Source organism: Scophthalmus maximus, chromosome 3 (genome assembly GCF_022379125.1).
Source record: "Scophthalmus maximus strain ysfricsl-2021 chromosome 3, ASM2237912v1, whole genome shotgun sequence".
NCBI classification, from domain to species: domain Eukaryota; kingdom Metazoa; phylum Chordata; class Actinopteri; order Pleuronectiformes; family Scophthalmidae; genus Scophthalmus; species Scophthalmus maximus.
This window is the reverse complement of record NC_061517.1, coordinates 4,696,809-4,716,643: the sequence shown is the minus strand read 5'-3', so window position 1 is coordinate 4,716,643 and position 19,835 is coordinate 4,696,809. Positions and strand designations below refer to the sequence as shown.

Genomic DNA, 19,835 nt, shown 5'->3' with positions numbered 1-19,835 from the left:
CATTTGAAAGAATTTAGAACTAGTTAATTGTGTCTATTTGATCATAACATAAACTCAAACCCTGATTAGAATTCATGTTGAGTATGAAGGCGAAAGCGCGGTCCTGATTTAAAAAAAGAAAAAAAAAAGATGACTCAAAGTATTCATTTGTAACTGAGAACGTGGGTTTGAACGCGTCGCCAAAGATCCATTGCTCGTCGCCGACTGAGCTGCACAAAACCTGCCGTGCAGCCGGTGTGTAGCAGCGGTGCCGCTGCGGCGAGGACACATCCGTACTTCACCCATCTGAATGACGCCAGGCCTCCTCTGTGGAGAAGCAGGACGCCTTCCCGCAGGCTCTGCGATGCCCGGGGCTGCTGATGAGCGTCTGCGCTTCCCTCTTCACTGTCACTGTATATGTTCCCATAGATGATCTGATTCACAAGCTGCATCATCTGTTCCAAAAAGGAAAAAGTGAAAACAACGGGTCACGAAGGAATGAAGAGAAAAGCATCAGTCCACGTCTGCGCTTAAACAGCGCACAACTTCCTCTCGAAGTATTTTTTGCCTCTCGTCCACGTACCGATTTCTTTCCATAGTTTAAATGGACCCAGTCTTCGAAACTCACCTTGTGTTTGTCCTCCACCGACGTGGCCTCCAATTCGTAATCGTGGTGTTCTTTGAAGGAGATGGAGAACCTGGAGCCCACGCCGTCGTCACAGCTCTTGACGATGGAGAAGGGGAGTCGCCGCTTGATGATGCCTTTCTCGATGCTGCACAGCGTTTTGGTCTTGAAATCAATCTGGACGGTCACAGTGACAGAGTTTGAGTGATGTGTCAGTCGCCAGGCACACCTAGCTAAATCTTCACATAAATCCTACCTTTATGACCGTTATTATATATGATGTGTGATGATAAGGTGTCAGTTCAGCTGTCCGCCCACTGAGGTCAGGCTATGTAAAAGTAAACCTATTTTTTTAATATTTCTTCTATCGTGTCTCTACTCTGTAGCCCTTTGAGATTGCCTCGAGCAATGAAAACTGCGCTATGAATGAAATTTATTATTATTTTTATAATATCTCTGAAGCTGAATCAACACCTCTAAAACTAAATTCAACAAAAAAATGGATTATTCTAACCCTCACGATTCTGATCTGTTGCTGGAATAGTTTCAGCTAGGTGTACCCAATAAACTGACCACTCAGTGTGGAACACACAACATGAAATTTACCGGAGAGCGAGCGAGCGAGCGAGCGAGCAACGTTGATCGGTCAGTCCACCCCCGACCAGACTGAAAACTATTGAACACATTGCCGTAAGAACTTTATAAAATTCGTACGGTTGTCCTCTTTCGTTCCAGTTAAACGTCTCAACGACTTCCAGATGAATTGCTATGATGTTTGCTACAGACATTTGTTCTCCAGTCCCGATGCACACTAATCATTTTGGTAGCCACTTGACGTAGTGCTTAGTTTTCATTCGTCCAACGCTTGGGAGGCATGTGATTTGTGATTTGTGATTTGTTCCGTTTACGTGCGACTCACCTGAAGAACACGCTTCTGCCACCTGTAACGTCCGTGCTTGTGAACACTGAAGTTGCACTGGGAGGGCTTCTGTTCCTGCAGTCCACGGAAAAGAAATCCCCCCCCCCCCGAAAAAATGTCAGACATGCAAACATAATGGGGAAACACCTTGACTGTTTCCCGCTCCGCCGCCTTCTACGCTCCTTCATGAACGACACCTGGCATTGGCCAATCAAACTGACCAGAATCAGATTTGAGTTTGGTTTTTTTTTACAAACCGATCGAGCAGGCTGAGCGGGCCGATTAACACAACAATGTTTTTGAGCAGCAGAGGACGACCGGTTTCCTCCAGCCTCACTCGACAAACAGGTAATGTCACGCAGCAAGTAATGTGTCCATGTGGGACTCAGAGGAGTCCAGATTCTCCCCAGAGTACCGTGGAAAAACACGTTTCCGTGCTCAGACTCGTCAGACATGGGAGAGAATTTTGGGGATCGCCGCCACCCACAAAATGAATAAGGAAAGGTTTGGTTTCTAAAAATGTGTTGACCTCTTGGCCCAGACTCCGCTGGTTGAGCAGCTGCCTCCGGGCCTGGTCCAGAGCGTCTTCGATGGACAACTCTCCGTTCTTCACCTTGTTCATGATGCTCAGCTGCATCTCGTTGCTCAGCTGCAATCACAACAACCCAGTCGTCAAAAATGAATGCATCCGTGCATACAAGCCCAGTTATTGGGTATTTTTATTGGTACATTGCAGAGATAATTCTTATTGTACCAATGCATTTGGTGGACAAACGATAACTGCTACAAAACCCTTTTTTAAAAGATCTCCTGCCTCTTCTATTTGGCATTCACACAGTATTTTTGCACTGGACTACTTCATTGAAGTGCTGCAGAGATGTCCTTACAGATATGCATAAGGCATTATTAACAGATTTTTTTGTTGTTGATGTTTTTAGCTCAGTGGAGCCGTAAAGAGGAACCACCGTGCCGCAATCAGCGTCTGCATCGGTTACGCACATGCCATTTACAGGAACACACTGCCTTCCTAAAATCAGTCATCAGTTACACTGCCTTTCCCAAAATCAGTCATCGCCTGTCATGGTTCTGAACAACTTCTCCCGTAGTTGGGTAGTGCCAACACCAGGGAAGTCAAATTTTGAATAGAGGAAGTAAGAAATGCTTAGGACGACTCTGAAAACCGTATAATAACTTGACGGAACTGAGGGTGAGCGGGCCGTTTTTTCTCTGGAACTGAGAAGACAGTTGAATCATCTGCAGAAGCATTGATTTCACGCTTTCTTAAACATGGCAAAATGACCGTTTTGCTTAATGATCGTGAATATGCACGTTAACTGAACTCCTACCTTTGGCAGGTCCTCCTTGTGTCTATCCATTCTGGACAGATTGTCTTTCTTCTTTGATCCTGAATTTGGCATCATGATTTTTTCACGTTGTCGCACCAGGACCAGTGCAACCGCTCAACTTAATGGCTCTATTCCTCTATTATGGCAAAAGATTCAAAGGGTGGCTGTTGGTGTTTGTTGCTTCGGCTCATACGGGACTCGGGCAGACAACCAACTCTCTGAAGGGGAAGAAGGAGAATCCGCTGTGGTTTGTGTCACTTTCTCTAATCCCGCCCCCTTCCAGCTCAGGTAACATTCTTCCAGGTAGAGCATCCACACCCACAGTCACTTTACAGGTCTCCACATGCAGGACAATGTGCCTTATCTGCTCCTCACCCCCACCTCTCCAGGGGAGCGAGACCCAGCCCCTATGGCCCCCTCACAATGCACCGAGTCCTACTGTAATCTAATCAGTTAGTGCAGTATATACTGCAGCTATTTAACAATAGGGTAAAATAATTTGAATGCAAACATTTGAGGAAAATAAAGTCTGTGTCACCTGCAAAGTTTTGCAACAAAACTTTTCAGCATATTCTAAATAAAAGAGGTTTCACCCCTGATATAACACAGCCCCTCGATGGATCCCCTTTTCAAGCTGCCCCCCCAAAAACAAGGTAACAGATACAAATGTTTTGACGCCTTCATTTTATCTTTATAAGCTAATTATCACATAGAATAGATTGAATGAATTGATTTGTGTTCGAAGGAACAGAGAAGCACATGAGTAGGGAAAAATGCATTTTACATTTATATTTGTTGTTCAAGACAAAGGCCAAAATGAGAAGTAGAAAGTGATGACAATTTTCCTCTTCAAATATTCAATATTCATATTCTTCCTTCCCAAACATGCTGCGTTCAAATAATCCCTAACCCTATTTCCTATAGGGCAAGTTGAAACAGTGTAAAACAACAGAAGCAAAGAAGACATTTAAAGGTGCAAAAAAAGTGTCGAGGTCCCATTATGACTGTACAGTAATTCAAAATAACCCGATGGCAACCCTCCAAACAGCGATTTTTATTTTAGATTGATTTTTTTTGTTTGTTTTAAAAGCCAGGACAACCAAGGATTACTATGCGGGTTTTCTCTGAAACAGTTCTCTTCTTCTTTTTTTTTTACCAAACCTTAAGTAGCAATCAAATAACTTTAATATAACTGGTACAGTAAAATACATAATATCTGATATGGCTATAAACAAGGACATTCTTACTTTGAGTAGCATGGGGATTTTATTAAAAGATATTCAGGGGAAAAAACAAAAGTATTACACAAAAATCTGTGATGTTTAGTTTCATTTTTTTTAAATAATGTGCACTGAGATGGCTTCGTGTTTTATATGGACACAGGAACAACACATTGTTAACAATGACATAAAATGAAATACATTGGAAATTCTAACAAGGAAATGGTTGTGAGAAATTTAAGAGCTTGGCTGCACCTTAACTGCATGAGTACATGTGCAAAGCAAATCTCCTCCTCTTCACATTTACAGTGTGAAGAGGAGGAGCCTCCTCACCGGCATCGCGAGCATGTGTGAAAAACACCTCCCGAGAAGTTCTTCGGGGGAAATCCCGCGACAATCTGTTTGGGTTTCTGTCTCTACCACAGAATGAGAGAACAATGACAAACAATGAATCCTCATCCTATCACAAGATTCCTTACGGAACTGAATCAGCTTGTGGATAATAGTTACTCACTCTATATCATTTCTTCATTCTGTAAAAATGTAAAGACATAACATACAACCCATGTGTTGTTTGAGTCAGTTCAAATTGATGTACAGTAGCCTAATAAAAGATGAATATCTATTTCAAAACAAAAGAAGATCAAAATCATTTAAGCCCAGCATACGTTTACTCAAGTACTGTACTTAAGTATATTTTATACGTACTTCTCCTTAAAAATTTGCCTTCAACTCCACAGCTTGCGAATGGAGATTATTGTATTTTAAGATTTTTACATCAGAAATAGACAAATGGGTTTATTAAACACAAGACGTTGTGATAGATCAGTCTGTAAAACCCTCAAAATGAACCTGTACTTCCCGCAGCAACAGTAAACGGTTGCGTAAACATTCCTGCATCAGTAACGATAAATTAAAAACATAATAACATTTTATATTTTGTACATACCTAGTGCTTTTTATAGATTTCTCTCTATATTATTCTGTCCACTTTGCTGCTGTAATGCCCAAATTTCCCCCATTATGGGACAAATAAGGGAATATCTTATCTTATCTTATAAACAATAAATAAATTCTAAACAGTGCAAAAGTAAGAGTAAGGCAATACCACACGGTGTAGAAAAGCTAAAGAAATTGAAAAATGTGCAATAGAAAGGAAATACTGCACAGTACGTGAAATATACAGGAAACTAAATGAATGGAATAAATTGAAAATGTGTGACAGAAAGGAAATACAGTACAGTATGTGAAATATACAGGAAACCAAATAAATTGAATAAATTGAAAAATGTGTGATAGAAAGGAAGTACCGTACAGTACGTGAAATATGCAGGAAACTAAATGAATGGAATAAATTGAAAATGTGTGATAGGAAGGACAGTTGTGTGTTGATATTGTCGAACATCCGGGTATTTCGGTTGAGACCCGAAGTTTACAGTAAACGGTCAAAGAGTGCAAATGACAAAGAAAAGAAGAAGAAGTCACGTGGGGAAAACCCACAGCTCCGCCTGACTCCGCCCCTCGGGCAGTTAAAGGAGGAGGAATCGAAGGCACCGAGAGAGAGAGAGAGAGAGAGAGAGAGAGAGACACTGTCTGGACGAGGGGAGAGACGAAGTGCTGCGATTCTCCTCCAAGATGCGTCTTCTGGTGACGATGGTGACGGTGATGGTGGCGGTGTGCGACGAGCTCATGGTGAGCGAAGTGATGGATGTATTGCATATTATATATTCCGTTGTAGAATGCATATTTATTTAAATCTGTGATAACTGTACCGCTGCTATGTTCTTTTGGTGTCTACTGTATATTTGAGGTGATTTTATTCGTGTTATTCCGCTCAGGTGTGTAGTTTGATCAGATGGTGAAGGAACAAGTGGTAAATAATAAAGGCATGTTATTGCACGGTCATGGCTGCGCCTTTTACGCACGACTCTCAGCAGCACTTTCACTTTCGTTTTCCCACTTGTGGTGAAACCAAACAACAACAAGTGACTTAGGCTGATAAGTAATACAAGTCTTTAATAGGCAGATAATGTCAGAGACAGACAGACAGGCAGAGGTGTAAGTGCCTGTCTGTCTGTCTGAGCTCCACGGCTCAGAGTTGTTCAAATGTTTGGTACTTTCCACTCCAGTCAGTCAGTCTGCTCTGAGGAAGTGAGCCAAACTGGCAGAGGTCGCTCAGAAACCCCCGTCCTCTCCAGAGAGAGGACACACCAGGCTCGGCCGCATTTCACTTACCGGCAGTTTCGCGCCTCTTGTTTTGCAGGTGGTGGCCGCGGCCCAGTCCCGGTGTGACCCGCTGACTCAGTACGAGAAGGCCGGCCAGTGCTGCAGAATGTGTTTTCCAGGTACACACAGAGCCCCCACCTCTGTTCATTCACTCCCACTGACACGCACCAGGGACACTTGGTGGCACAAATCACGTCTCCCGGGAAGCTGCTTTCAGCCACGAACTCCGGAAAAAATTGTCCGGATGGTTGACTCTGGACACATTTTCCGGACTTTGCCGTTCGCATAATGAAGAACGGAGCGGGAGATTGTCCAAGTCAGTTCACGACATGGGGAATATTTTCTGTACCATTCAGAGCGCCCACTGGCCCCGTCGCGACCCTCCTGTGGATTGTCCCTGCCTCATTCTCACCGGGGACTGTCATTTACCCGGAAAATCTGACCAGGGAGCTGGCAGGAAAAAATCCTGGAGCTACATTTGCGTTCTCCGGAAACGTTCCGGGAAATGCGTTCGCGGACCTCGGTGCGCGTCTGAAGGCAGCTGACGAAAATGAGAACCCGAGAGGGAACCAGTGAACGACTGGGAGCCGCTTGCAACTTTGCGTTTGAAATTTGTGTTTGAAAATGGGCATCAGCTGTAAATTGGAATGGAAGACAAAGATGGCAAGAGGCGGCACGTGTCACGACTCGCAATCAGCATCCTCGTTCCTTCCCAAAAAACGTTTCCTTTTGCTTTCAGTTGGCTTCCGCGTCTTCCGTCCTTGGATTCCCTTTCACTTTCAGTCCACCCAGAGGTCCAGAGGAACAGGAGAAGGACCGGCACCACTCTGGTGTCTCTTCTAGTAAATTTAGGCCCCAGCCTGGAAGCGCTGAAACCATTTGTCAGTTAATTTGAAAGACTTTTAAGTAGAATTTGTCAATTAAAATCCAAAAACAGCTTCTCAAATATCATTAAGAAATGAATAGCTTAGGGTTTTGGACTTCTGGTTGGATGTTTCCGTGGTCCCCGTTTAGATGTTTGACCTTGACATACTATTTAGACAGAGAATACGCACAGTACTGCTTTTTTTTTTTTTTAAGTATTAAGCATCACTGTGTTTTTCAGGCACCAGCATGTCAAGCACGAGCACTTGTACGGATCCTCAGTGCGAAGAATGTGGGGAGGATGAATATCAGGATAAATACAACACCGAGCCCAGATGTCAACGTCAGCCGTACTGCAACCCACGTGAGACCCCGTGACCAATCCTACAAACCCGCTCCAGTACATGCAGAATACTGAGACACTCGAGTCCAGTGTAGCGCAACTCACGGCGTTTGTTTGATTTTTTTTTCTTTCAGTTAAAAACTTCCAGGCGTCTGCACAACAGAGCAAGAAGAAACGAAGCACCTGCCTGTGCCGGCTGGGTTTCCACTGCTCCAGTGAAGCTTGCATGACCTGTGTGCCGCACACAACCTGCAAAGCAGGACATGGGACTAGGTCCATAGGTAAAACATGAATTTCACACTAGATATATGGGGGAATGCTCAGGTGTGTTTTTGCATTGTGATGATTATTTTTATTATTTTCAGGGAACCAGACCCATGACACGGTGTGCCAGGAATGCCCCGAAGGCTCATTTTCCATCAGCAACACGTGGGACAGTGTCTGTGAGAAATGGACGGAGTAAGTACAGGCGCCGCGATACATTATACATGTACGAGAAACGAGACAGATGCACTGCAAAAAACACACCCCAAAAAGTCTTGGTTTACCTTTTTTCTTTCGGGGTTGGACTTGTTTATATAATTCACTACTATTCATTCCAGTCGGTTGGTTGGATTACGCGAGAATTACCCAACAGACTTCCAAATTACAGGACATGGGCCAAGGAGGTTCATGATATTTGCTGCTGGATCTGGACAAAGGGGCGGATCCAGGAATATCATTATGACATAGTCTTTTTTTTTTTTTTTTTTTTGGTGGACATTTTCACCAATAATGCATGAGGAATAATGCATGGATCTAGATGTATGGAGATATTTTGAGGGGACTTTGGTGCGGATCCAGATACAAATCTGGAGCGGGCCGATTTAAATGTGGTTTCAAAAGGTGGCAAACGCTCTTTTGTGGTTTTACCAAACGTTAGACGAGTGATTTGCTAAGTAATAATACCATGTGTATCTTTCCTGTGGTGCGGTGATGAACGCTCTGTGTGAACAGTATGTTTAAACTGGGGCCATGGTATTGATTACATTTTTTCTCGTGTGTGCCACTATCTCTGCTCCTGAGTCGTTCAATAGTCACTTTAGCAGCACGTCCAGTTCACATCAGGTTTTTTTTCGCGTGAGTAATAACATGACGTCGAATCACACTGACACCTCAAGGCCGTGTCTTGGACGGGACCCGATACATTCACATGTTTGTAAAGAATATGTCACAGCAAATTGACTGCAAACCTTTTTGGCAATGTGATTAAGCAACTGTCGGACAAGTAGCGATCTTCTCATTGTACACAGAAGATGTTGTGACAAACCAAATGAGGTGAGAACGATTTAGAAGGTGTAGGTCTTCTGCCGCCATGCAATCACAAAGGACGGTCGACCACTGCAGTGCGTCGTCCTTCGTCCACAAACCAGGTTCTCTCCTTTGACGCGGAATTTTTTTGCTGGGTTTTTTCTCTCCCGCAGATGCCAGAGTGGATACCACGTCCGAGAGAGGGGCACAGACGTGTCTGACAGCGTTTGCGGTGAGTTCTGTGTGGGGAAGGCGAACGTGTGAATGTTTGTCACTTGTGTCTCTGATGCCGCCTGCAGCTGTGGTTAGACCGAGGCGTTGCATTGCTCAAAACGAAACTATCAAGGGAGGAGACAGGGCACTGCGTGAACCTATGTTGGTCTGTGGCTTTCTGAGTGTGGGATTGACAGCTTTCACCTGCACACAATTTCACTATATCACTTTTTTTGAATTAAAAAAGCAAGTGCGGACAGGAAATCCTCTTCCGCTTTCCTCCGCGCCCGACTGGGTGCTTCGTCTGCTGCAATGCAAAGGAGTTATGCAGAGCATTCATTTTTGAGCTCTATATTCTTCTAGATAAATGCCCACGTTCTTATTGAAAATGATTCCAAACAAATGGATCTATTCTGCTCAAATGATTGTGATTGGAAATGATGAGCTGGACAGATCAAATGTGTGTGTGATTGTTTTTTTCTCTTTTTCTGTTCTTGCAGAGGAAACGTCCCGTCAGCATGTAGCTCTGATCGCAGTGTTTGCCGTCGCAGCCTGTTTAGTCGGTGCACTCGGTGTGGTGTTTTGTCTGTTCAGAGGTGCGCTGTGCTGGGAATGCAATCTTTTATATCATTTCCAATGAATTCTTAATTCAGGGATCCACCCTAATGTTCTTGTGTTCTCTGTTTTTTGTTTTTTTTGTCCCTGTTGTGTTGGCTAAACCAGGAGATGCAAAAAGAAGAGCAAAGGTAAATGTGACGTTTCCCTCTCACTTTGTTGACCCCTGCTAATATATGAGTAATAGAGAAGTGCCCCGTAAACAAAGTATTGCGATTGATATTCATATCGACACAAAAAAGACAATTTACTCAGAAGGATTATGCTAGAAATCCTTTGTTACACACCCACTTTAGCGTCTTAGTTCATAACTTTTGGAAATACGCTTCTTTGCCTTATTGCAAAGAGTTAGATATGAAGATTGATACCAATTTGATATCTATTAATAATCATGAAGCTACAGCCTGTAGCTGTACAGTTACTCAATCCTCTAAAACTCACTCGTTAACATACATACTGTCCATTTTATTCATTCCACTTCTTTTCCAGAGAAACTGTGGCCTTGTATTCATAAAACGGATTCTCGCCTTTCTTCCATCGCCACAGCTCCAACTGTGACATTCTACATTTCAATATGCTGACACCGGTTTGCTCCCATAGGGCTGTGTCGACTTGTGCCACGGAGACCGATGGGAGCTGCCGAAAGAACCCAGCCTGCTGTCGTTCACCCCCGTCGACCAGACGGAAAAAGTGCCCATGTGTCCTGAGCTGCAGTCCATTCAGGACGACGAGGACAGAATGAGGACGCCAGAGGAAAACGAGGACGACCTGAGGGACGACATGTCGGCGGACGTGGTCGCTCTCACTGAAAACGGAAAGTTTGTGACACAAGAGCGGGGCAAAACAGAAATCCAGCCCCAGCAGGAGTCGCAAACGCACACGTACACAGACTGAAAGTCCTCGTCGATGAAATATGTAAATGTAAATGTTACCGTTGTGTCTCGTATTTCACTTGCACCTAATTCTCCTAACGTAAACGTGTGTGTGTGTATATATATATATATATATATATATATATATATATTTCCCTTAGTGTTAACATTAAAATGAAAATTGTGCCGCAATGTCTTATCGTGTAATTATGTTAGATTGTGTCATACTCTATGACTTGAATGTTTTAGTTTGGACGTTGGTTGGCATTTTGTAATTTGTGGGCTCATGTTGTGTTTTGATGTCGTCAACAACTCTTGTGTCCGTTCTGTACATAATATTTCTGTTCATATTGGGACATGGTACAAACTCCTGTTATTGAGCTGAAGGTGCGTCTTGATGAACATGTTTTTCACATTTAAACTCTGTTACCGGAAATCGTACTGACAAATATCATTAAACCACTTAAATACCGGGGAGAACTTAAAAATGTGTGGATTCTTGGGCGAGTTCTGGAGTTTGTACGAGCGTCCCCCTCTCTTCGTCCTGAGCAGATTTTTAGGATGTCGAAAGGGCGAAATGGTAAGTCAATGAATGGAAATACTCACCCCTCTTAATTCACTTCTCCCTGAAGTCTGACATCCTGGACGACTGGAACAAAATGTCCTGTAGTTACTCTATATGTCCTCCAGGGGGCGCCACGCGTTCACTTTACGTCGCTGTACGACGTTGTACTGTGGAAAGTGGAGACGCAGCCTCGCGAGTCGTCCTCAAAGTTTCAAGACTCCATATTCTTTTGCAGCCTGTTTCGCATTGAGAGAAAAGAAGCTTCTTCATCATCATCATCATCATCATCATCTTGTTTGTAGGGATTTGCATGAAGAAGTTGGTGGTGATGATGATGATGATGCCACGAGAGGACAAATGCGCTGCGGGCCCTGCTTCTGTGCCAGGAGCTTTTCCCCATTATCCCCGGATTAATGGAGGTGCAGCCCTTTGAATTTACATGCATGGGGGGGGGGGGGGAACAACCCCTGAGTGTTTGATGGAGAATTAGAGAATCCCCTTTGGTCACAGCTAAACACATTCTAACACCTTAACAAGTCTGTGGCCTACATGGGTGGAAATGACTAAAAGGAAAATAATAACAAGTTGGAACTTACTCGAGAATTCTTTAAAAAAAAAATAATAATAATTCTAATTTGAGGTCTTGAGAATTGAAAACCTGTTTGGGAAGTTTTAACAGACTTGGCAAGTTTGTTGTGCAAAGTAAGGTCAATTTGTTTTTTTGAATATTACTTTATGGTCAAATGGGAATAAGGCTGAGCTCAAGTTTGCCAAGTACATCTATTCCCTATGAATTCATCATCGCACAAACAGTAAAACACGTCAGGTTTATCAGCAGATGCTGCAGGACTTTATTTTACGCAAAAATATTTTCTTCATGATTAGACAAAAGGGAACATAATTTACAGGTCGCTGGTGAAGAGAGAGAGGGAGAGAGGGGGGGGGGATACATCTACATTTATTTACAGTATAACACAGCGTGTTTGTCTTTGGTCTCAAAACAGATTTTTGTATTCATTTCATTGCAAACTTCAGGAAAAGTCCCTGAGGTCTGGAAGATTAAAGTGCATTAGATGAGGGGAAAAGAATGTCTGTATTAGTTTCTGTCCAAATGCCCCGTTCAGACGATCTCATGGGTGATGTAACACGAGGGCACGAACAGTCCGGTTCGTGAGGCCCAGTCGGCCCACAGTTTCCCCGCCGGGTGGTAAATACTGTCCAGGGGTTTCCTCACGTGAGTGTCCGAGGTGGCGGTTTCCGCCAAAGACCAGATTTTGGGTTTCTGGCTGGAGATGATCTCTTTACTCTCCAAGCCGGACGGCGTGTGATCAGAGTCGCTCTTTTCAACTTTCTTAACAAGTGCGCGCTCGCTGTCCTGTTCCCGCTGCGGCGTCTCCAGACGCGCGTCCACAGGTGCGGAGCTTTCCAACGCGCCCTGGACGTGCTCGTCGGTGTCCGCGCGGTCGGTTTGAGGCTCGGCCTCGTCCCGCTCATGATCCACCGGACATTTCTGCAGCGGACTGTCGTCGTCGCTCTCGTCCTCCTCCTCCTGCTCCTCGTCCTCCTCCTCCTCCTCGTCTGATTTCCCCTTGGACGCCCAGCTGACCCGGTTCTCCTTCTTCAGGCGTCGCCGTGCGTTGGCGAACCAAGTGGAGACCTGCGTGAGGCTCATTTTGGTGATGATGGCGAGCATGATTTTCTCGCCCTTGGTGGGGTACGGGTTCTTCAGGTGCTCGTTCAGCCAGGCCTTGAGCGCCCCGGTGCTCTCACGCGTGGCCACCTTGGTGACCCTGCCGGGGTCCTCGGTCGCTCCCGGACGGTAGGGCGGGTAGAAGGGCCCCCCGCGAGCCAGGAGCGCGTGGTGGTAGGGAGAGGCGGCCTTCAAGTCGAAACCGTTGGTCTGGAAAAGACAAGGAAAAGAAATGTAAGAGCAAAGCCTGCGGATTTTAACTTGTGCGTAATTACGCACGGAGCAAATCCAACTGAACATACATTCATGGTTTCAGAGAAAGTGTGTAGACTTTACTAACATGACATGCAACTCGATATGTGAGAGTGAAAACATTTCAGAGGCTGATGCCTTCTCTGAAATAGTTGTTCAGCTGATGATGGTGACCACATGAGTTGAGGGACGAGAATGTCAGATTGTCATCGCAGCGATTCATCCACTCACCATGTGCGCAATGTGCCTGTGGTGCGGATACGGGATGAAGTTGTATCCCTGTAGTCCGGAGTACGCTATGGGAACCCCGGCCGCCATCGCGGCCAGCTGCTGAGCCTGCTGCTGCTGCTGCTGCTGCACACCCAGCACCGGCAGCTGATATCCAGTCGGCATGCTGATGCTCCGCTCCAGGAAGAAGTTGCCAAATCCAGTTTGCGATGCGGGCATCTTTCCTGCGTCCCGGCTATTCAGGTTTGAGTGAGTGGCAACCCCAAGCCTCCTCCCGGATCTATTTATATACACGCAGCTGCCAGCGTGTGTGTGTGTGTGTGTGTGCAGGGGGAGGAGGGGGAGAGAGAGAGAGAGAGAGAGAAAGAGAGAGGGGAGGGGGGGGATGTCCCTCTGGTATTGACTGACAGCTACGTTCAAAAGACCCACAGCTTTCACTGGCAACAAATCCCATCAAAGAAGCCCCTCCGCTGTTCCTTTTAGCGCTTTTTCTTCGCGGAGAGGCTAAATATGTGCGACTTATCGCAACACAGTGGATTTCTGGTGAGAAGCTGAAGTTTGCAATGCAAACGCAGCCCTTTCTCCCGCGGAGTTGAATAACGAGTCACAGACTCGACCTTCAGCTCCGCGCAACAAAAACACTGTCATATTTTTTTGTCATAGAAAAAACGTACTCTTTGGGTTTTAATTATTATCATGAAAGCACAATATACAAGTGTATTTTGCATTTAAAGGCCCATCAACTGCAAATTGAAACTTTGCAAAATGTTAGATAACAATACCAGGCATCGTTTATATGTTGTTGTTGTTTTTTACAGTTTGCAATTTGATTTGGTTTCACTTACAAAGACTCTGAAACCAGTTTGGTGTGACTTTTTTTCAAAACACTTCTCATGTCTGGCACTAATTAAGCGGAGAGATTAGAAAAAAGGACCTGAATTCAGTTAACAACATCCCGCCAGTCTCTGCTGTCGCTTGTGATACCTCATCACCGACTACAACATCTGCACCGTGGTGAATTGAATTAACAACGTGAAAGGGCGTTAAATGACGCTAATAAACAAATGACACGCTCGGTTTTTACGCACGCGTAAAAGTGACCATTGCGCCATTCCCATTACTCATTTCATTACATATTTAATGAAATGTATAAAGCATGTAAGAGTTGTTGTATCTTTTTTTTCATTTGCTAATTTATTGAACGCACCATAACAAACTGGCCTTTTTACATGTCGGATGGCTCTGTTTTGAGTGAGGGGCGACGTTTCAATGGCCCTAATTAAACGAGGTTAAGTGAAACAGGTGTTGACTAATGTATATGATAATTGTGAGATAACAGATGCTAATGTGTGTGTGTGTGTGTGTGTGTGTGTGTGCGAGTGTGTATGTTTGTGTGTGTGGGTGTGTGTGGGGGCGGGGGGGGGGTTGAAGATAAGAGGGGAAGATTACACTTCTTATTCCACTGTCCCCCCCCCTCCTTCATGTCCTTCAAAAGAGCCACAGTTAAGCTCAGTGGTGTTTGTGTTCAAAGGAGCTCGCCCTCTGTTCTCAGGCATCATTTTGATTATTATATCCTCAGCATGAAGAGAGGGGGGGAGGGGGCAGTGTTGTGTTGTTTTGTGTAGGTGGTGATAGCCGAGGAGTTTTTTCTTCAGAGATAATGGTGTGGGTGTGTGGGTGCGGGGGGGTTATTAATGAGTATAGTGTCAAAACATGCAGTTCTTAAAATACAACAATGATGTTCATCTTCTCATTTGTAAACGACAATCCATCAGTTTTGATTAATTTTTTCCTTCTCTGGTTGAATTTTGTGCCAAACCCAACTCCACGTTTAAAAATGCTGCATAACTCACTGTTTTTGTCTACTTTCACGCGGCTTCAATACTTTGAGATGTTGCTTAGTTTGCTTTGGATGAGTAGTTAAGATGTTTATGCGTAATTTTCATAATAATTTGAAAGCATGCAAATATAATGACCATGGAAATAATAAAGACATTTATGGAGTGTAAAGTCTTGCCATAGTAAAATTTGTGCTCAGCTCAAAAAAAGTCTACCTTCATGAAAGTTATAATGTTCAGTTCTGTTTTTGAGTGGTCACACACTCACACACTCACAAGTTGAGTTAATGTACTTTAATGCATCTGTGTGTAAGCTGAAGAACAGTGGATGAGACACAAAGACATAAAAAAAATCAATAGCTAGATCTGGGAATGTCATAAGTTAATAAAAATGAATTTGGTCTCTCTGGATAAACACATAAAAGTTGTGCAGATTCAAACTATTTCTACAATTAAACACTAGTTCGTTATTTACTGATAAGAAGAAACGTATGGAACGTGGTGGAATATCACAAAAGTACATTCACCTAAGTACTATTTTATGGTACGTGCTTTACTGGAGAGATACAAGCCGTGATCATTGTGTAATAGTTATAGATTCTATAGGCACACATTCCTATGTTAGTTATGATCATCCACTGACGACTTTAGTTACTTTATGCTGCTGGTACCTCGGTTCGAACTCGAATGCAGGACTGTTACTTGTAGGGTTAGAGTCAGGAATATTTTGAAGGGTATATTGGAATATTTTTACCATGCAGTATTAAAAGTTTTACACTCCTCCCATGACTGCTGATGAAAAGTTCTCCTCTCACTTGCAGAACTTTGATACGACATAAACCACCTCCATCTTTTGAATTTGTCGGCCGTGACCTTGAGTGTGAAGTTAAAAAAGTAAAAACTCCCCCCGTCATTAAAATGTTATGGGGGGGGGGGAGAGATTGATCTCCTTCATCTCCTCGAGGTGTTTGTCTATGTTCCCTTTTTAATTTAGATTAGCATCAGTCTTATATATACCTCCAAAGTGTTTTCTCTTCTTTCACCGGTGTGAATTCTGTCGTTTGTTTTAAATGCAGCGTCGGAGTCATTAGTCGTGTTCCTGGAGGAAAGGCTGCCGGCTACGGACCAAACGATTAGTCAATTATGCAGATTACAGAAAATAATTGGCAACAATTTGGATGATCAAATAATTGTTTGTCTTTTTTTTTTTTTTCTGTTCAAGGAAAAGAATGTGAAAGTAATTCTTCTCATTTTGAGCTGGATTGGCTCAGATTTTCTGCTTCTGCTTGTCATATTAGTGATCAAACAATAACAAGACATTTGAAGATGTTACTTTTTTACTCTTCTGACATTTTACGTAGAACAAATGATTAATTGATTAGCCAGTTTCCTTCCCCTGAGTCTCATAGCGATGTGTTGTCCCTTGACAATCCATATCTGCAGTATATTGTCAAATCCTTGCAGATATAGCGAATAATCGTTGGCCGAGATGTAAAGGGAGAGACATTCTGGGGGTAGCCACAGATTTTTAAAAGTGGTAAAGGTGGCGGTGGGCGGGGGGGGGAGGAGGAATTCATTTGGGTGGGGTCCACAGAGCCTAAAGCAAATTTGTACAAGGGCAACAATGGGCCGACTAGAGTGCAAAGAGAAGGAGGCTTATGGCATCAGTGGTCTACATCTCACAACACAAACAGCTCAGGGCGGCGAGCTTTGGTCCGCGCCGCAGAACTCCTTTTCATTCTCTTCCTCTTTTGGCAGCTCCGGCACAATGCAGGTGTCGGTCCTGCTCTGACAGGTCTCCGAGTTTGCCCTGTTTGCTGTGAGGATGTCAGTCGTTTACAGGAGAGAGAAGTGGCCAAATGGAGGATGATTGTCCCCCCAGAGAGATAACAGGTACAAGATAGCGACAAGAGGATGGAATTATCTTTATCTCTTGAGACATTCCTCTGCGTGGAAGAATGGCTGTACTCTGTATCTTCTTCCTTTAATCTACAAATCCTCCGAAGGTCCCACAGTGTAACTCGCTAAAACGGACTGCTGAGTCAAAGCGAGGCCCATGACATGACAAGCGTGAGGAGGCGAGCGAACAGGTCGGGACAATGGGTTTAGGTGCGACCTCGATCGCAGGTCATCCCCTACCTGCGAGCCGACAAAGGGACTTAACATGCAATTAGAATAGTTCATGGATCGGTGTGAGGAAGACAACAAAAGCCCCGAAGAGAATCCACAAAATCTTCCCACACCTATCGCTTGTTAGTTTATTTATTTTTCCACATAGAGGAGAAAGCTACGGAGGAGTATTAGGGCCAGGCCCCAGAAAAGAAATGAGAGGGAGAGGATTTTTTTTAAAACTTGCATTTCGAGAATAAAGTTGAAATGTCCAGAATAAAGTCGAAATGTCCAGAATAAAATTGAAATGTCCAGAATAAAATTGAAATGTCCAGAATAAGGACGATATACTTTGAGAATAAAGTTGAAATGTCCAGAATAAAGTCGAAATACTTCAAGAATAAGAGAATAAAGTCGAAATGTCGAGAATAAAATTGAAATATTTCGAGAATAAAGTTGAAATACTTCAAGAATACAGTCGAACTGTCGAGAATAAAATTGAAATACTTCGAGAATAAAGTTGAAATGTCGAGAATAAAATTGAAATACTTCAAGAATAAAGTCGAACTGTCGAGAATAAAGTTGAAATGTCGAGAATAAAATTGAAACACTTCAAGAATAAATTCGAACTGTCGAGAATAAAATTGAAATACTATTTCGAGAATAAAGTTGAAAATTGTGACGCGGAAGCACTTTTCAGCAGCACCAACCAACCGGATGTTGATGTTAGTCAGTATGCCAAGCTGACGCTAGCTGCTAACCAAGTTGTAAAGTTGCGATATTATTATTATTGACAGGCTGAATCTGGGAGAAACGCTGCAGTGACAACGGGTGTTTGCACGTGAACGTCGACGTGCGTCCTGACACGATAAACGTTCAACTGCAAGCAAGCGTCGATGAACTTTGAGAGGCGCGCAGTCAGCGAAGCTAGCGTAGCTTCGCTAACGTCAGTTAACGTGGATGTGTGACAGCTGAGCTGGTTCCACAACGCGGAACGCTTAGGGCTATTTCGACTTCCTTCTCGACATTTCGATTTTATTCTGGAAATGTTAAACAGATTAATAAAAAATTCCCCCTCATTTTTTCCCACCCTTATGCCTGGCCCTCATAGTCTTCTGTAGCAAGCTGACAGAGACTCGTGGTGCTGCGAGAGAGGAAAGAATTCAATTGGTTTCAAGAACTTTAAAGTACATGATGATAAAGATGGAAATTGTTCATTTTAAATATTGTTTGTGGTATTTAAATAAAACTAAAAAAGGGCAAATAAAGAAATTTATGAAGGGGGCTACATTGTCTGTTGACAAACGGTATTTAATGGTCCCCACGCAGAACTGCAATCTTCCTCTCTAATGGGATTTTCCTGAGGCACCAACACAAATGGAGAGATGTAGGCAAAGTGTGAATGTTATCAAGCTCTCCCACCTCTTGACTATCAGGACCCCCCCCCCCCCCCCCCCCCCCCCCCCACAGACCCCCTTCCCACTCTTTGTCCTTTGTCATTACTCTTATCAGGGCCACTCTATCATTCTTTCAAAAAGAAAAAAATAGTAGTGGCACTGGAACCGCTTGCAAATGAAAGTATGTCTTTGTTTAGGGGCCGGGGCAGTGGCCCGCCTCCCAGCTCCCTCCTGGGTGCAGTGCGTGATTGACAGCCCTCCGCTGGGTGAGTGACAGGCGGCGTTGGCTTGGGCCGCGATGGGCCGGTGTGACAGCTGCTGCTGCTGCTGCTGCCGGTGTGTTGCCCTGCGTCGGGGGGGGGGGGGGTCCCGGCGGGTGGGTGCCGGGGCCCCGGGATGCCTCAGCTAGAGGCCTGGCCCGGGTTTCGCAGGAGCCCGGTCGCAGCTCGCAGCTCGGCTCCCCCGGTGTGCTCGTTGTTGCAGAGGAGCTTGTTAGGTCGCGACACCCGGGTTCTCCAGGTTGCTCCGGAACATATGCAGAGCATATAGGCATAAAGAAACAGCCATCTGGACCATCTCTCTTTTTCTTTGTAAATCAAGTTTAGTTAATAATTCTGTAAAGATGTTCCACATTTAAATTGAATCATTTAGGTATATTTCTGTAGAACATGTACATGTCCATCCCCCCTCTCGACCCCCCTTCAAGTGTCCTGTTCTGTTCCTTAAATGGGAGTTTTTTCTTTCCCCCAAACCGATGAGGGTTTAATTTAACACTGACTTATCTTGAAGTGACCTCATCTTCCTTATGAAATCATATAGTTTTTATTAGACCCTTCAGTTTTCAAGTTTTCCACCTGGCGTTGGGTTATTTCTGTGTGTCACAGTAGCACTTAAAAAACAAAAAATCTTCAAGGAAAAATCACATGTATCCTCCTAATACAATTTACATTTTTTCAACCCTATGAGCGCTGTTACCTCCCTGCCTTTTCTCCGTCTCAGTTTGTAATAGTAGTAAGTAATTTTTCCCCTGACCAGTGTGTTGCCATGCTGGTTATTTCTCAGTAATTATGTCAGAAAGGATCTAAAAGCACTATACAAACATCTTTAACAGCCTCTTGCAGCAATAAGGATATTTTAAGTGGGTTTATTAATGTACGGTGCACGACGACGATGTATCGTCTCCTAGGGAGACATATTACACTTTATTATAACGATCTTGCAGTCGTTGTCAAATACAAGCACAT

General features: G+C 44.0%; 3 protein-coding genes across 5 annotated transcripts in view; 1 reads left to right on the top strand and 2 right to left on the bottom strand.

The window, feature by feature from the left end:
• LOC118317353 (formin-like protein 13) overlaps positions 1-3,114 on the bottom strand; it is a 32,780-nt gene extending 29,666 nt beyond the window's left edge. For 2 of the 3 annotated variants that reach the window (XM_035645973.2, XM_035645972.2), the window contains exons 1-5: positions 2,870-3,113; positions 2,053-2,172; positions 1,524-1,598; positions 608-781; positions 277-434 (exon numbers count right to left, since the gene is read on the bottom strand). In XM_035645973.2, coding sequence (XP_035501866.1) covers positions 277-434; positions 608-781; positions 1,524-1,598; positions 2,053-2,172; positions 2,870-2,944 — 602 coding nt within the window. In that variant the 5' untranslated portion in view covers positions 2,945-3,113. Of the gene's footprint in view, positions 1-276; positions 435-607; positions 782-1,523; positions 1,599-2,052; positions 2,173-2,869 lie in introns of all 3 variants that reach the window. The other variant, XM_035645974.2, reaches the window with a different exon arrangement.
• A 2,513-nt stretch (positions 3,115-5,627) lies between these two features.
• cd40 (CD40 molecule, TNF receptor superfamily member 5) lies at positions 5,628-11,000 on the top strand. The gene is made up of 9 exons (XM_047331334.1): positions 5,628-5,781; positions 6,353-6,434; positions 7,421-7,543; positions 7,657-7,803; positions 7,888-7,981; positions 8,986-9,044; positions 9,526-9,621; positions 9,749-9,771; positions 10,241-11,000. Exons 1-9 carry the CDS (start codon positions 5,725-5,727, stop codon positions 10,532-10,534), a joined length of 975 nt encoding a protein of 324 aa, XP_047187290.1. The 5' UTR covers positions 5,628-5,724; the 3' UTR covers positions 10,535-11,000.
• A 906-nt stretch (positions 11,001-11,906) lies between these two features.
• Positions 11,907-17,455, bottom strand: irx7 (iroquois homeobox 7). The gene is made up of 2 exons (XM_035646170.2): positions 13,251-17,455; positions 11,907-12,977 (listed from the first exon to the last, which is right to left on the bottom strand). The coding sequence occupies exons 1-2, from the start codon at positions 13,464-13,466 to the stop codon at positions 12,198-12,200; spliced, it is 996 nt and encodes a 331-aa protein (XP_035502063.1). The 5' UTR covers positions 13,467-17,455; the 3' UTR covers positions 11,907-12,197.
• Between the last annotated feature and the right edge of the window lie 2,380 nt (positions 17,456-19,835).

What these genes read in the sequence shown, in the direction of transcription:
- cd40 (XM_047331334.1), top strand. Translation starts at nt 5,725, where the DNA reads ATGCGTCTTCTGGTGACGATGGTGACGGTGATGGTGGCGGTGTGCGAC. An exon ending in TCAGCCGTACTGCAACCCAC is followed by an intron (nt 7,544 to 7,656) that starts GTGAGACCCCGT and finishes TTTTTCTTTCAG; the next exon opens with TTAAAAACTTCCAGGCGTCT. An exon ending in ATGCAAAAAGAAGAGCAAAG is followed by an intron (nt 9,772 to 10,240) that starts GTAAATGTGACG and finishes TTGCTCCCATAG; the next exon opens with GGCTGTGTCGACTTGTGCCA.
- irx7 (XM_035646170.2), bottom strand. Translation starts at nt 13,466, where the DNA reads ATGCCCGCATCGCAAACTGGATTTGGCAACTTCTTCCTGGAGCGGAGC. An exon ending in ACAGGCACATTGCGCACATG is followed by an intron (nt 12,978 to 13,250) that starts GTGAGTGGATGA and finishes TGTCTTTTCCAG; the next exon opens with ACCAACGGTTTCGACTTGAA.